The sequence below is a fragment of the Symphalangus syndactylus genome, chromosome 11 (genome assembly GCF_028878055.3).
Source record: "Symphalangus syndactylus isolate Jambi chromosome 11, NHGRI_mSymSyn1-v2.1_pri, whole genome shotgun sequence".
NCBI classification, from domain to species: domain Eukaryota; kingdom Metazoa; phylum Chordata; class Mammalia; order Primates; family Hylobatidae; genus Symphalangus; species Symphalangus syndactylus.
The window spans coordinates 62,125,277-62,142,149 of record NC_072433.2 but is presented as its reverse complement, the minus strand read 5'-3'; the positions used below and the strand labels follow the sequence as shown (position 1 = coordinate 62,142,149).

Below are 16,873 nucleotides of genomic sequence, written 5' to 3'. Positions count from 1 at the left end.
TGCCACTATTTTTAGTGACTTCATGGTATTCTGTTTTATGGTGTTTGTTTGTTTTTGAGATGGACTCTTGCTCTGTCATCCAGGCTGGAGTGCAGTGGTGCGATCTCAGTTCACTGCACCCTCAGCCTCCCAGGTTCAAGCAATTCTCCTGCCTGTCTCCAGAGTAGCTGGGATTACAGGCGCATGCCACTACCGCCAGCTAATTTTTGTAGTTTTAGTAGAGATGAGGTTTCACCATGTTGGCCAGGCTGGTCTCAAACTCTGGCCTCAAGTGATCAACCCGCCTTGGTCTCCCAAAGTGCTAGGATTACAGGCATGAGCTACCGTTCCTAGCCAGTTTCATTATTTTTATTAGTTAACAAAAATTATATATATTTGTGGTGTACAACATGGTTTTTAAAAATATGTATACATTGTGGAATTAAATCAAGCTAATTAACTATGCGTTACCTTCTATACTTTTTGTGATGAGAACATCAAAATCTACTTGGTAGGCAATTTTCAAATATACAGTGTATTGTTATTAACTATAGCCACTGAGCTGAGCATGATGGCTCCATGCCTGTAATCCCAGCACTTTGGGAGGTTGAGGCAGGAGGATTGCTTGAGGCCAGGAGTTCAAGACTAGCCTGAACATAGCAAGACCCCATCTCTATAAAAAACAAATAGATTAATTAAAAAAAAAACTATAGTCATCATGTGTTACAACAGATGTCTTGTACTTATTCCTCCTGTCTCACTGAAATTTTGTATCCTTTGACCAACATCTCCCCAGTCTGCCTCTGCCTGGTTATCACCATTCTACTTTCTGCTTCTAGGAGACTTTTCTTTTAGATGGAGTCTCACTCTGTCACCAGGCTGGAGTGAAGCGGCACGATCTTGGCTCACTGCAACCTCCGCCTCCCGGATTCAAGCAATTCTCTTGCCTCAGCCCTCCCAAGTAGCTGGGACTACAGGCACCTGCCACCACGCCCAGCTAATTTCTGTATTTTCAGTAGAGACGGGATTTTGCCATGTTGGCCAGGACAGTTTCAATCTCTTGACCTCGTGATCTGCCCACCTCAGCCTCCCAAAGTGCTGGGATTACAGGCATGAGCCACCGCACCCAGCGTCTAGGAGACTTTTTTAGATTACACATTTAAGTGAGATCATGTGGTATTCGTCTTTCTGTGCCTGTCTTATTTCACTTAACATACTGTCCTCCAGGCTCATCCATGTGTTGAATATGACAGGATTTCTTTGTTTCTTAAGACTGGATAGTATTCCATTGTGTGGAGCCACCATGTTTTCTTTATCCATTCTTCCACTGATGGACACAGGTTAATGCCATAATATATTTAATCAGTTGACTATTCGTGATGCTTAATTTGAATCCAGTCTTTTTCCTGTTATAAGTAAGGTTGGGAGGAACATTCCTGCTCATTCATCTTTGCACAAAGGTCTTGTATTGCCTTAGGACAAATTCCTAAAGGTAGAATTGTAGATTCAAAAGAGTGCCTCATTTTAAAGACTTTTTGTGTGTATTGTGCCAGGAAATTTGAACCACTTTCTGCTTCTTCCAGCAGTATTTCTTTCCCCATACTCCTGCCAAAACCAAGTATTACTATTCTTTTTAATCGTTGCCTATCTGATTGGCAAAAGGCAGAGTATTGTTTCAATTTGCATTTCTTTGATTATTAGTGAGTCCAAATATTTTTTTATGCAGAAAAACACTTTTGAAAGAATAGATGTTTTCTGAGAACTTCACAAAAAATCAACTTCAGGAGGAAAAATTGGAATGGAACAGATGCTCAGAGTAATTTAAGCAAATTGCCTACTTAGTGACAATAGTGCTAAGCCAGCTTTAAAAATTATTGCCCAAATGCACTGATCTACCAAAAATCAAGTGAAAAATGGGTTATTTTAAAATCTCTTCAGTGGGTTTCTCTTTTGGGGAGAAAGGGGAATAGAAAAAAACAACACTAGACTGAGCTTAGCCCAAGGAAACCATAGAGCATCAATGTTGAACTCAGATTATCAAACGACAGGACCAGTTTGCCACCCGGGCAGTTGTATGCAATGGTTCTATCAAAAAATGTGAATAATGACAAGTATGGAATTTAAAAGGACTCCATGCAACTTGTCTGTAGAAAATATTTTCATTTAAATTGTACATCAATTTGGAAATGTGTCTGTAAATAGAAGTTTTGCAAGTTTTTTGTTTTGTTTTGTTTTTGAGATGGAGTCTTGCTCTGTTGCCCAGGCTGGAGTGCAGTGTCGTGATCTCAGCTCACTGCAAGCTCCATCTCCTGGGTTCACGCCATTCTCCTGCCTCAGCCTCTCGAGTAGCTGGCACTACAGGTGCACGCCACCATGCCTGGCTATTTTTTTTTGTTTTTTTGTTTGTTTGTTTGTTTTTTGAGACGGAGTCTCGCTCTGTCGCCCAGGCTGGAGTGCAGTGGCGCAATCTCGGCTCACTGCAAGCTCCACCTCCCGGGTTCACGCCATTCTCCTGTCTCAGCCTCTCCGAGTAGCTGGGACTATAGGCGCCCGCCACCACACCCGGCTAATTTTTTTTTGTATTTTTAGTAGAGACGGGGTTTCATCGTGGTCTCGATCTCCTGACCTCGTGATCCACCCGCCTCGGCCTCCCAAAGTGCTGGGATTACAAGCGTGAGCCACCGCGCCCGGCTTTTTTTGTATTTTTAGTAGAGACGGGGTTTTACCATGTTAGCCAGGATGGTCTCGATCTCCTGACCTCATGATCCACCCACCTTGGCCTCCCAAAGTGCTGGGATTACAGGCATGAGCCACGGTGCCCAGCCGAAGTTTTGCAAGTTTTAATAGCTTAAAGCCACTAGGAAAACCTATGAATTGTCTTACTGACAGTTTCATCTGTAAATCTGGAATTTTGCATTTGAAATTTTTTCAAAAGAAGACCCACCTTTGGGGTCATCTCAGGTTTACTGTTCTTCCTTCTGTCTTGAAAACATCATTTAAGATTCAGTGAAATGGGTGCAGCCGTAAAAAAAAAAAAAAAAAAAAGAGATCATGTCCTTTGCATGGACATGGATGAAGCTGGAAGCCATCATTCTCAGCAAACTAACACAGGAACAGAAAACCAAACACTGCATGTTCTCACTCATAAATGGGAATTGAACAATGAGAACACATGGACACAGGGAGGGGAACATCACACACTGGGGCCTGTTGGGGGGTGGGGGGCAAGAGGAGGGAGAGCATTAGGACAAATACCTACTGCATGAAGGGCTTAAAACCTAGATGACAGGTTGACAGGTGCAGCAAACTACCATGGCACATATATACCTAGGTAACAGACCTGTACGTTCTGTACATGTATCCCAGAACTTACAGCAAAATAAAAATTCGGTGAAATGGGAAATTCCACCAGTCTATGGTCTTAAGCATATACATTTAGCCCAGACATCTTAGTGCCCTTCTGCATCCCCCCTGCAGCTCACTCCTCCCAATAATTTTGTTTTCAACTTATCCAATCCAAGGATAACTTCAGGCAAATTTAATCAGTATGTTTCTGTTTCTGTTGATAGTAACGTCTTGGGTGTTTTACAATCCCTCTTTGATGTCTAGGATACTTAAGGAGTCTTTTGCATCTAGTGTTTATTTAAAATAAAAAGTGAAACCATGTGTTTAGGGGGGAGACACAGCGGTCCCTTAAGATGCGAGTCTGTGCCAAGGTTGAAGGGTCTCCTTTCATCCCAAACAATTAAATCAGGCTGACTGACCAGAGCCTTCTGGAAAGTGGCTTCCCAGCAAAACTGGGTTACTTAATATTTGCTTTCCTTAGATTTGATTTCATTTTCTTTCCTTTTCCCCTCTTTCCCCTTACCCCCAACTCCATGCACTCTGGTCACGCTGATCTATACTCCTGGTTCCCCAAATAGGCCTTGTAATATCAGCCATCTGTGCCTCTGCTCACACTGTTCTCTCTGCTCAGAAGGAGGTTACCAGTTGCCAGCTTATGGGCTGGAGCTGGTCCACAAATGTGTTTTATTTGGACTTTACTATATTTTTCTTTTAAATTTGAGCCAACACTTAAAAATCACAGAATTTCGCTTGAAATTCTGAATTTGTGGCTTCATTTGAAAAATGGGAGCTCTGGCAATATTATTTCTGCTTTGATTCAAGGTAGCTGAGCTGTGGTCCTTTCTAGGTGGAGTATGCATTTAACTGTGACTTTGTTGAAAGAACAAACTTGGCCCCATTCAGTCACTTACATGACTTGCTGGACTTTTTTGAGTTGGGTTCGAGACTTCTGCTGGGACATGTGGGTGACACAAAGGAGAAGGAGACATAGGCTTTGCCCTCTGAGGCATATTATCCAATTAAGGAGACAATGCATAAATATTTGTCAAATTAAAACTATAAGCGATTGATTGATTTTTATTTTTATTTTTTTGAGATGGAGTCTCACTTTGTCGCACAGGCTGGAGTGCGGTGGCGCAATCTCGTCTCACTGCAATCTCCACCTCCCAGGTTCTCCTACCTCAGTCTCCTGAGTATCTGGGAGTACAAGTGCACACCACCCTGCCTGGCTAATTTGTGTATTTTTGGTAGAGATGGGGTTTCACCATGTTGAATAGGCTGGTCTCGAACTCCTGGCCTCAAGTGATCCACCAGCCTTGGCCTCCCAAAGTGCTGAGATTATAGGCCTGAGCCACCTCACCTGGCCTGTAAGTGATTTTTAAAAACCCACAAGATTTATTGTGCTGCAGGAATTCACTAGTTGAATACAAGGAAAAACAAATACATGAAATTAAGAATTATGAGTTTGGGGGCAAGGGGAAGGATAATAAGTAATGTTTATTCAATATTTACTATGTGCCAAGCTGTTTTCTAATGCTTTATGTAGATTAACTTATTTAATTCACAAAACTCTATGAATAGGTAATAGTATTATCTTCAATTTACAGATAAGTGTTAGAAATGTTTGTTTTTTGGTGTTGTAAAGAAATAGTATTTGAATATAAATTTAATTTTTTTAGTAAGGCTATTTTTATTTTTTGTAGAAAGAGTATATTTGTTAGTAGTTTTGTTATGAGAGTATATTGAACAAAGGAGACAGGGTTATTTATAACTTGATGTGTTTATTGTTGTGTTTGGTTTTTATTGGCTGGAATGGGACTTTACATTTTGTATTTGTCTTGATTGGTTAGTAACTTGTGGAATGTTGAGAAAGGTAAAAACACTTTTAAATAAGGAAGAGGAACAGGCTATGACTTAATGTTTGTTTGGACTAGTATAAGTATGTTAGGGTAAATATTTAGGCTAAATTGTGGGAATTAAGAGTATAAAGTATATTGATTTTTTTATTATGGCTAGTAGATATTTAAGAATGTTAGTACAGGTTTTTGAATAAATTTTGTTTTTAAGAGAAGTTATTATTTATTTTTAATTAGATGGGGAGGAAAGTTTTTGAAGAGGAACCTTTATTTTACTTTTTACATGAGGAAACCAAGTCCTAGAAAAATTAAGCTGGAGGCTGTGTAGCTGGTAAAATGGAAAAGCCCAGTTGTGTTAATCTAGGATGTATTGTGTTGGAGATGATTTGACTGGGAGACCAGCCTGATCCAAAGCATGCTGCTGTTACCCTTGGGCGAATCAATTAAGCTCTCTGAGTCTTATTTTATTCCTGCAATAATGATTCTTGCCTGCCTTCTCTAAGAGGGAGATTGTGATGGTTGAAGGCAAAGAATGTGAAAGTGCTTCATTGTAACTAACACACACCAAAGAGCCAGGGATTCCCGTGGAGCAACTACAAATCTGATTTATCAAATTATAGGACCCTGGTTGGATCACACTAACCAGTGAAGTTCTTTTCAATCTGTAGTTAGCCTACGAATCACCTGTGGATCTTGCTAAAGTGTAGATTCTGATTCAATAAGTCTGGGTGGGAGTCTTCTGTACTTTTTTTTTTTTTTTGGAGACAGTCTCACTCTGTCGCCCAGGCTGGAGTGCAGTGGTGTGATCCCGGCTCACTGCAACCTCCGCCTCCGGGGTTTAAGCAATTCTCTGCCTCAGCCTCCTGAGTAACTGGGATTACAGGCATGTGCCACCATGCCAGGCTAATTTTTGTATTTTTAGTAGAGACAGGGTTTCACAATGTTGACCAGGCTGATCTTGAACTCCTAACCTCGTGATCCACCCACCTCGACCTCCCACAGTGCTGGGCTTACAGGCGTGAAAGTCTTCTGAACTTCTAACAAACTCACAGGTGATGCATCTGCTTCTGGTCTGGAGACCCAAATTTGAGCAGCCAGGAACTAGTAGAATGGTCGTGGCACACTAACAGGTCATTTGCAAGGGTGCAGATCTTCTCTTCTGCTTCTGCCCTCTACTTCTGGGGAATGTTAAGAGGACTTCTCAGACTCACTGTCCTCTTTCCATGGGGCCAGGCTGGCCAGAGTTTACTGAGATCCTGATTTTGGAGTCTAGCCTAGGGCAAAGGAAGGACCCTTTAGTATATGTATTATCAGAGTTCTGAGCATTGGCACATGGCTCTGGCCATCATTAAAAATAGTTACTCGACTTTTCATCTGTTCCTGTTTGTAACTCAAGTCCTTGTAGGAGAGGAGGGTTTGCTGCCTTGGGCAGGATTCCAGTAGATTTTCATTCATTCCTCAAATACTGGAGCACCTACTATGTCCCTGTTCTGTGCCAGGAATTGGGTTTCTGGCCTTAATACCATCTAATCATATCCCCATTAGGGTTAAACTCTTGTAGAATGACACACTTATATGAACCTGTAGTCATGGAAGTAAGTTGAGGAATAAATAGAGATGTAATGCCCTTTTAATGAATAATGTTTATAACAGACACTGTTTGCTACCTCCCCAACATCCATTTCTTTCTTCTTTCCTGCTGATGGGGACTGAGTTTGGTTCAGTTATTTATTTCCCCACATGTGACTCAATTCAGGAGGGTAGCAGTAGCATGCAGGAACCAGCTTGTCAGGAGTTATTTCTAAATTTTAGAAAGTTTGACAGCTAAACATAACCATTCTTTTTTACTTTTTATTTTTATTTTAAAAAAATTAATGGAGACAGGTCTTTCTATGTTTCCCAGGTGGGTCTTGAATGCCTGGCCTCAAGCAAATCTCCCACCTCAGCCTCCCAGTGCTGGGATTACAGGCATGAGCCACTGAGCCTAGCCTTTTTTTTTTTTTAAGGCAGGGTCTTTCTGTGTTGCCCAGGCTGTAGTACAGTGGTGCAATCATAGGTTACTGTAAGCCTGAGCTTCTGAGAACATAGCCATTCTTAAAAATAAAATTACAGGCTGGGCATGGTGGCTCACAACTGTAATCCCAACACTTTGGCAGGCTGAGGCTGGTGGATCACCTGAGGTCAGGAGTTTGAGACCAGCCTGACCAACATGGTGAAACCCCGTCTCTACTAAAAATACAAAAATTAGCTGGGTGGAGTGGCGGGTGCCTGTAGTCCCAGCTACTCGGGAGACTGAGGTGGGAGAATTGCTTGAACCTGGGAGGTGGAGGTTGCAGTGAGCCGAGATCACACCACTGCACTCTAGCCTGGGTGACAGAGCAAGACTTCATCTCAAAAAAAAAAAGAAAAAAATTATATAAACTTATAATTTAACAAATTATATTAAAAAGGAACACAAAAGTCTCACTTTCTCCTTATTTTAATACATTTCACTCTTACCTATCTCTTAAGATAATTCATGTCCATTATATCTACATGGGGAAAATAGTTGATAATGGTATGCTACTGTGTATCTCTTCCAAACTCTGTGTCCAGTGATGTCACATTGGTAGCTTGAAATTTGCCATGGTGGATGTATTTACACCACAGAAATTGGCACATGCTGCAAATTAGGATTTTGATTTTATTATTTTCTTGATGAGCCATTGAACAATCCTATCCCTAGTTTCAGGGCAAAATCTAATTGATCTAAGTTAAACACAATACTATGTTTCCCATCTCTTAGGTGTGTAACCCAGTGCTGGCCAATGAGACAAGAAAGTTGTTTGGCTGGAGAATTTCTTAGTAAGTTTTTCTCTCTTGTAAAAAGGAGACACAGCTGGGCGTGGTGGCTTATACCTGTAATCCCAACAATTTGGGACGCCAAGGCGAGCAGATGGCTTGAGTCCAGGAGTTTGTGACCAGCCTGGGCAACATGGTGAAACCCTGTCTCTACAAAGAATTAGCTAGGTATGATGGTGCATGCCTGTATTCTCAGCGACTCAGGAGGCTGAGCAGGGAGAATCAACTGAGCCTCCCATTGTAGGTCAAGGCTGCCAATGAGCTGTGATCACACCATTCCACTCCAGCCTGGGAGATAGAGTGAGAACCTGTCTCAAAACAAAACAAAAGAAACAAACGAAAAGGAGACACAGGGTAGAGAAGGGCTCTGTTTCTGGCCATGTGGTTTTAAGATGGGACAGTTCTAAGATAATTGGACTTGCAGCCAGTATCTTATAACAATGTCAAGTCAGGATGAACATGTTTGCATTAACGTGCCTTTTGTTCTTTATTTTTGTTTTGATTTTTTGGGCCTGTGTTCAGAGAACATAAGTCCAACATGTATTTTTTTTTCTTGCTCTCTCTTCTAGAGGGGACCCTGATAGGTGTGACATCTGGGGAAACACTCCTCTACATTTTGCAGCCTCCAATGGCCATGCCCACTGCGTCTCATTCCTAGTCAACTTTGGTGCCAACATCTTTGCCCTGGATAATGACTTACAGACTCCACTGGATGCTGCTGCCAGCAGGGAGCAGAAAGAATGTGTTGCTCTCCTGGACAAGGCTGCCACTGCACAGAACATCATGAACCCCAAGAAGGTCACCAGGCTGAAGGAGCAGGCTCAGAAGAATGCCAGGAGGCAGATCAAAGAGTGTGAGAGGCTCCAGGAGAAGCACCAAAATAAGATGGCCCGCACCTACAGCAAGGAGGAATCTGGGACTCTCTCTTCTTCCAAGGGTACCTTCTCCAGATCATCCCCTTCAAATGCTTCTGCTCCTGGCACATTCGGGTCACTATCTAAGGGCATTAAAGACACTTTCAAGATCAAGTTCAAGAAGAACAAAGATACAGCAGAACAGGTGGGGAAAGAAGGCAGAAGTGGGCAGAGGAACGTGATGGAAGTGTTCAGAGAGGAAGAGGAAGACTCGTTCTCAGGGGACTTCAAAGAGAAGCTCCAGTTGTCAGCAGAGGAGGACAGCAGTGTGCACCATGAATCCATTCTCAATCGTCCAGGTCTAGGAAGTATTGTTTTTAGAAGGAACAGGATATCGAGTCCTGAAGACATCTCAGATAGCAAGAGGGAGTTGGGTTTTAAACTGCCCAGTGAATTGCTTCAAAGACAAGGAGCGTTAGAGGCTGATGAGGGTGCAGCTGATGAAGAGGGAGAGGAAAACGGCCTAAAAGATGATCTGCCGTGGGATGAGGATGAAGTGGAGTGGGAGGAAGATGTGGTCGATGCCACGCCCCTGGAAGTGTTCTTGCTGTCTCAGCACCTGGAAGAATTCCTGCCTATCTTCAAGAGAGAGCAGATTGATCTAGAAGCTCTGCTGCTCTGCTCTGATGAGGACCTTCAGAGCATACAAATGCAGCTGGGTCCCAGGAAGAAAATTCTGAATGCTATCAACAGGAGGAAGCAGGTGCTTCAACAGCCTGGGCAGCTGGTCGACACTAGCCTGTGATGGAGAGTTTTGGCCTGGAGCATTGGGGTGATGCTGTGGCCCACTGGCAGCACTCCAGGCAGCACCCCCTCTTTACCCAATGCCAGGCCACTGGGAATGGATTCTAGGCCATCGGAGATGCCTACCTGAGAGAGATACCCAAACTTTACTCTGGGAGGTAGGCTATGCCCATCCAAATAAATCTCCATGAGAAACTTGAGGAGACTTCATAACAAGAATATGGCATTTCTCTTGTTATCTTATATGTACATATAATTGTTCTTTTGCTGTTGTTGTTGTTTTGTTTTTTATTTTTTTTGTTGTTGTTTGTTTGTTTTTTTGGAGATGAGGGTCTCAGTCTCTTACCCAGGCTAGAGTGCAGTGGTATGATCATAGTTCACTGTATTCTCAACCTCCTGGGCTCAAGTGATCTCCTCCCACCTCAGCCTCCCAAGTAGCTGAGACTACAGGTGCGCACCCCACACTTGGCTTATTTTGTATGTTTTTAGTAGAGGTGGGGTCTTGCCACGTTGCCCAGGCTGGTCTCAAACTCCTGGCCTCAAGCAATCCTCCCACCTCAGCCTCCTAAAGCACTGGGATAAAAGGCGTGAACCACCATACCTAGCCTATCTTTTTGGTACTTTTGAATAAAGAAAGGGTCATATCCATGACAGGAAGGTGAAAGAAACTTCCTTTACTTTTCTATCTCTGGATTTAAAATTATAATCTCATCACATTATCCTGCTGCTTGCTTTCTGATCTGTATAACCTGGGAACTCTAACTCTTTTTCTCTCCTGAGCTCTATGACTTTGCCTAGCGGTAGAGACTAAACTTCTTTCCTGGCCTGTGGCCTGATGCCCAACTTAAATGCATCTAACCCTTTAACAAAAGTGTACATGTTTACAAGTAATGGAAATGCATCTATAATACTCCTGCCTGAGAATAGAGACAGAGTGGTGGTGGGGAGAGTGAAGAAAGAGATAGAATACAGGTGGTACCTGTTGTGGATTGAATTGTGTAAAATTCATATGTTGGAGCTCTAACCCCTAATGTGACTGTAATTGGAAATAAGACCTTTAAAGAAGTGATTATGGTTAAATGAAGTCATAAGAATGGAACCCTAATCCTGTAGGACTGGTATCCTTTTATTCCCTTTTTTTTTTTTTTTTTTTTTTGAGACGGAGCCTTGCTCTGTCACCCATGCTGGAGTACAGTGGCATGATCTCAGCTCACTGCAACCCCTGCCTCCCAGGCTCAAGCAATTTTCATGCCCTAGCCTTCTGAGTAGCTGGGATTACAGGCATGCACCACAACACCTGGCTAATTTTTTGTATTTTTAGTAGAGACGGGGTTTCACCATGTTGGCCAGGCTGGTCTCAAACTCCTGACCTCAGGTGATCCACCTGCCTCGGCCTCCCAGAGTGCTGGGATTACAGGCATGAGCCACTGCACCCGGCCTAGGACTGGTGTCCTAGGAAGAGGAAGAGACACTTAGGTGCAAGGCACACAGAGAGGCCACATGAGGACATAGTGAGAAGGTGGCCATCTGCAAGCCGAGGAGAGGGGCCTCAGGAGAAACCAACCCTGCAAACACCTTGATCTTGGGCTTTCAGCCCCCAAAGGTGTGAAAAAATAAACTTCTGTTGATAAACTTCTGTTGTTGAAGCCACCCAGTCTGTGGCATTTTGTTATGGCAGTCCTAGCAGAATAATACAGTCGTAAGTAAGAGGGTTGGGGAGGAGACCAAGAAAAATACAGAAAAAAAGTCTGTCCAACTGCAACTGATGAGTTTTTTAAGGGTAAACACCTAGTGAAACTTAAGGGGGAAAAAAAACTAAGTTCTTTGGAGGGAAGATATGATTGTCAAAGGAAATTTCACATTTTCATGCTTATTATATACACATGGTTTATTTACTGTTGTCTGTCACCATTGCTGCATATCTGAATACGTGTAGGTTCCACGATAGGAACTGACAACACTTGGCTCATGCCTGTAATCCCAGCACTTTGGGAGGCCCAGGCAGGCAGATCACCTGAGGTCAGGAGATCAAGACCAGCCTGGCCAACATGGCAGAAACCCGTCTCTACTAAAAATACAAAAATTAGCCGGGTGTGGTGGCATGTGCCTGTAATCCCAGCTACTCGGGAGGCTGAGGCAAGAGAATTGCTTGAACCCAAGAGGCGGAGGTTGCATGAGTTGAGATTGCGCCACTGCACTCTAGCCCAGGCGATAACAGTGAGACTCCATCTCAAAAAAAAAAAAGAAAAGAAAAGAAAAGAAAAAAGAAACTGACAACACTGCTGCTGACATTTTTTCAGTGGCAATCCCAAATTCAAACTGAAACCCCACTGAATAGCTAAGCTTCATTAGATCGCTACAGGCTGATTTACATCAAGTGGAATTTACTGTTGATTCTGGGTATAATATAGAAACAGCTGTTTATCTTCAGCTTATTTTCTGATGCACATCTGTTTGGGTTACTTCAAGAGGCATCATGGAGGATTCAAGTTTAGGGAGGATACAGATGCTCAAATCTGATGAACAATTGGCTTATTCTTCCTCAGTGAATATATTCAGAAAGCTTGTTAGCCATTGAATAAATATGTCGCATTAGGGGATGATTGTTTACAAATACCTTATCTTGTGGAATAAACTGAAGTTGCGCTTGCCTTCATTAATGTGCACAGAAGCAGTTGGCAAATAGAAAGCGCTCAAAAAAGTTTGTAGTCTGAGCCTGCCACTATTATATTTCATCATCATAGATGCCAGAATCCCCTCTTCACCTATTGCCCAGAATCTGCCTAATGAGATATTTGCTCCACCACCTGCTGTAACTACATCATAGCAAGAGAGCCATCACTCAGGTTGGTAGAAATGAACTTGAACATTGACTCTCATCCCTTTTTAGGAGATATTTGCCACTAGGGGTCTCATCAGGTACCTTTATGCTCTTCCTAGGGGTTCTTTTCTTTTATGATTGACAAAATTAACAGGTGAGCGTTCTCCAAAGTTCTCAGCATCAAGGATATAGTCTCTCCATCACAGAGTATTGTTATATAATAAAAAAAGGTTTATACCATGTTATAAGACGTTATCAATGTTCTAAGAATTCCAGATCTTTCTAACTAAATACCAACTACAGGGGCTAAGAGAAGATGCCAGAGCAATGCAAAGGCCTTGATAAGAGACAAAGACAACAGGATTATGAGCCAGGACAAGCTTCAAGTACTCACTGATCTCAAATCTCCATCTCTTAAACTTGATGCTTAGAGTAGCTCAATCCAATATCTGGTCGCCCCTACCACCTCCTGGCCCCTCTTTTCCCATTCTATGTAGCTTGACATAAAAGTCAACAAGAGGGAAAAGCAGTTGGGAGCATTTCACTGAAGAGGAGAGTTTGAGAAGTTATGGTGTGGTAAATGTGTATTGTGCTTATATTTCAGGCCATTGTGTAATACAGGTCAGTTATATGCTGATAATTCCTAAGTCCAAGTTACCAGCCCAGACCATTGCTTTGGGCACCAAATCCATAAGCCCAAGTCTTATCTGATGTGGACATCTCCTCTCACATGTCTCACAAGTACCCCAAACTCAATGTGTCCAGTACTGAACCCATTTTCTTCCAAGTTGGCAGTTCTCAACTTGGATGATTTTGCCCTTTGTCTCCTAGAGGACATCTGGCAATATCTAGAGACATTTTTGATTGCCATGATAGGGGAACAGTGGTGCAATTGACATCCAGTGGGTAGAAACAATGGGTGCTAAACATCCTAGAATGTACAGGACAGCCCATCACAACAATGAATTATCCAGACCCAAATAGTGATCGTGCTCAGTTTCAGCTGCATTAAAACATGCAGCTCTAAATCTCCATTTTTCATAAATGGAAAATTTAACCCAATACTTCTTTTCATCACCCAGTTGGTCACCAGGCCCTTTCAACTTTTCAGTATGTCTCAGAGCTAAATCCTCTTTGATGTTTGCAAGATGACCTATTGGTTCCTGCCCCCAACCATCACTCACTGGATTGCTGTAAGTATCCTCATCTGTCTTTAATTCATTCTCCACAAGGCTGATTGAGTCATGTAATCTTTTTAATATGCAAGTCTCTTGTCACTTTCTACTTTACCATTGCTTTTTTTTTTTTTTCTTTTTCTTTTCTTTTTTTGAGACGCAGTTTTGCTCTTGTTGCCCAGGCTGGAGTGCAATGGCACGATCTCAGCTCACCGCAACCTTAGCCTCCTGAGTTCAAGCGATTCTCCTGCCTCAGCCTCCTGAGTAGCTGGGATTACAGGCATGTACCACCATGCCTGGCTAATGTTGTATTTTTAGTAGAGACAGGGTTTCTCCATGTTAGGCTGGTCTCGAACTCCCGACCTCAGGTGATCCACCTGCCTTGGCCTCCCAAAGTGCTGGGATTACAGGCATGAGCCACCGGGCTCAGCCCCCATTGCTTTTCAAACTCTCACCACCACACAGGAGGCCCGCATGATTAAAGAGCCCTATTCTCTCCTCCAAACCTCTGGTCCCATCTCTGACCATTCCTCTCCCTGTCCCCTAATTTCAGCTATACTAGATTTCTTGTGGCTTCCTGAATACGTGTCTCTCATATGCCTGTGCCTTAGCACACCATCACCCTTCTGCCTGGAAAAGTCTTCCTCCATACAGCTGTCCTCACTGGGAGACATACCCTCTCTCTCTGCCCCTAGTCTGGGTTGAGTAACTTCCTTTCTGTGCAAGCTCTCTTTGTTTGCCTCTCCAGAACTTCTCTCTACTATTTTCCAACCTACTTTGTGTCCCAGGTGGTTGGGCTCTGGACTGCATCAAAGGGCCCCCTTGCCCTTGGGATCCTGGTTGGGTTTGGCCAATGAGAGGTACTAACAAGAGACCAGAAGGAGGGAGAAAGAAAGATTGAGGCATTTATTCTACCTGTTTCTTCTTTTCAGGGCAGCAGCTGCCTTCATCTAAGCTCACCTCTCCCATCTGGCAGCCCTCTGCTATAGCTCTAGTTGTTTCTGGGTTTCACTAACCGCTCTTTCAAGCTTAGCAGTGGTAGTGATTTCCTACCATTGCTAACCCTGGGGTGCTTCTTCCTAAGCAGTCTCTTTATTCTCTTCAATCACGCCTTTTGAGTGTGGCATCTACAGACGGTTCCCGACTTACAATGGTTCAACTTAAGATTTTTTGACTTTACGATGGTGTGAAAGTGATATGCATTCAGTAGAAACTGGTAAGATATTCTATCTGGTTGCTGGGCAGAGGCAGCGAGCCACAGCTCCCAATCAGCCATGTGATCACCAGGATAATCTATTGATAGTGTACAGTGTACTGTGTTACCAGATGATTTTGCCCAAGTGTAGGCTAATGTAAGTGTTCTGAGCACATTTAAGGTAGGCAAGGCTAAGCTATCATGTTTGGTAGGTGTTTTCAATGCATTTTTGACACATTTCCAACTTTTTTTGAGACAGGGTCTCTCTCTGTCACCCAGGCTGGAGTGCACTGGCACAATCTCGGCCCACTGCAGCCTCTGCCTCCTGGGTTCAAGCAGGCCTCCTGCCTCAGCCTCCTGAGTAGCTGGGACTACAGGTGCGCACCACCACACCCAGCTAAGTTTTGTATTTTTAGTATAGATGGGGTTTCACCATATTGCCCAGGCTGGTCTCAGACTCCTGACCTCAGGTGATCCGCCCGCCTCAGCCTCCCAAAGTGCTGGGATTACAGGTGTGAGCCACCATGCTCGGCCACATATTTCCAACTTTTGATGGATTTATTGGGACATGACTGCATCATAAGTCAAGGAACATCTGCATTTCCTGCAGGGACCCTGAACCATGTTCCTGTAACACCAAATTATTGTAATTTTTTTTTAACATCTGTCTTTGGGGCTGTGTTCTCTGGGGCTGAGGACTACTTTTCTGTTGTATCTTAGTATGCTAGCACAGGGTTATGATATGGGCCCTTGTGAAAAGAATGAAAACAAAGATACATGAATATTCTCATAATTCCACGCTCTTCTCTATACATCCTTTAGGGTAGTGACCATTAGGATTCCGCAGAAAGACTCCATAGTCACTTGAGATATGCAGAATCAGATCATGTGGCTAATGTGGGTATTTTGTTTCAGCACAAAGACCCCTGTCCAGACAGTCTGGCAAATATGATAAACTTTTGGCTAAGCCACCTGGAGCATGAGTCCTTCCCAGGAGGAGTATGGGCAGGAAAACAGCCAAGCATGCTTTGCTGCTGACTTATCTGAAAACCAGCCTTGGAGTAGCAATAAGCAAAGGGGTGAGGTGAGGCTAGGGTCGGAGTGGGATTTGGACAGGGCCTTTGGCAGGACAAGGACAACACAGTTCTGCTAGTGATTCAGGGGGCCTGGAGAAAGTATCTCTGCCCCTCAGTTTCCCCATCCATAAGTTGAAGATCGACTAGATGATCCTTAATGGCCCTTTCAACATGGATACTGTAGTGGACATCTTTAGATTTTGCCGTTCAACTCTCCAGTCCTCTTTTTGTTAAGAGACGCCTTCCCTCCATCAGCTCATGTGGGCAGATGTGCAGATTACACTTCTGACTTCAAGGGTGGGCATGTGATCCAGGCCTGGATAACCAGAGCATCTGATCCCCCCGGACAACATGATGGTTTAGGGATAAGTACGAGGCTCGAGCCTGGCCAGGGTATTCCATCTCTTTAAGAGATGGGGGTCTTGCTATGTTGCTCAGGCTGGTCTCGAACTCCTGGGCTCAAGCAATCCTCCTGCCTCAGCCTCCCAAAATGCTGGGATTACAGGCATGAGCCACCTCACCCCATCTATTCCATGTGTTTCAGCCACAATGTTAGGCTCAGGAATAGACATGTGACCTAGATGGTCCAGTAACTCTCAGTTCTGGAACATCTATCTGTAAAGGAAGAGAATATTTATGCTCAGTTGCTCAAGAGGACAGAATACAATTTAGGAGCTGCTGACCAGTGTCCTGCCACTACCAGGGAGAACTTGATAATGGAGCCAACGGGGAAGACGACCCGGCCCTGATGACAGTTGGAGCCCCTGAATACAGCTGTAGCTGAAACCAGTTACCTGTGTGTTCCTAATTACAAGAGCCAATAAATCCCCTTCTCCATTCATTCATCTTAAGGTAGTTTGAGTTGTAGTCTCTACCACTTAAGACCAAAGGAGCCCTGATCTATACAGAAACTCCATTTTTCCTCTA

At 43.5% G+C, this 16,873-nt stretch overlaps 1 protein-coding gene across 1 annotated transcript in view; it reads left to right on the top strand.

Annotated features, from left to right (window-relative positions):
* ANKS4B (ankyrin repeat and sterile alpha motif domain containing 4B) overlaps positions 1 to 12,744 on the top strand; it is a 46,600-nt gene extending 33,856 nt beyond the window's left edge. The window contains exon 7 of the mRNA XM_063612088.1: positions 8,591 to 12,744. Coding sequence (XP_063468158.1) covers positions 8,591 to 9,680 — 1,090 coding nt within the window. The 3' untranslated portion in view covers positions 9,681 to 12,744. The remainder of the gene's footprint in view (positions 1 to 8,590) is intronic.
* Positions 12,745 to 16,873: the final 4,129 nt, after the last annotated feature.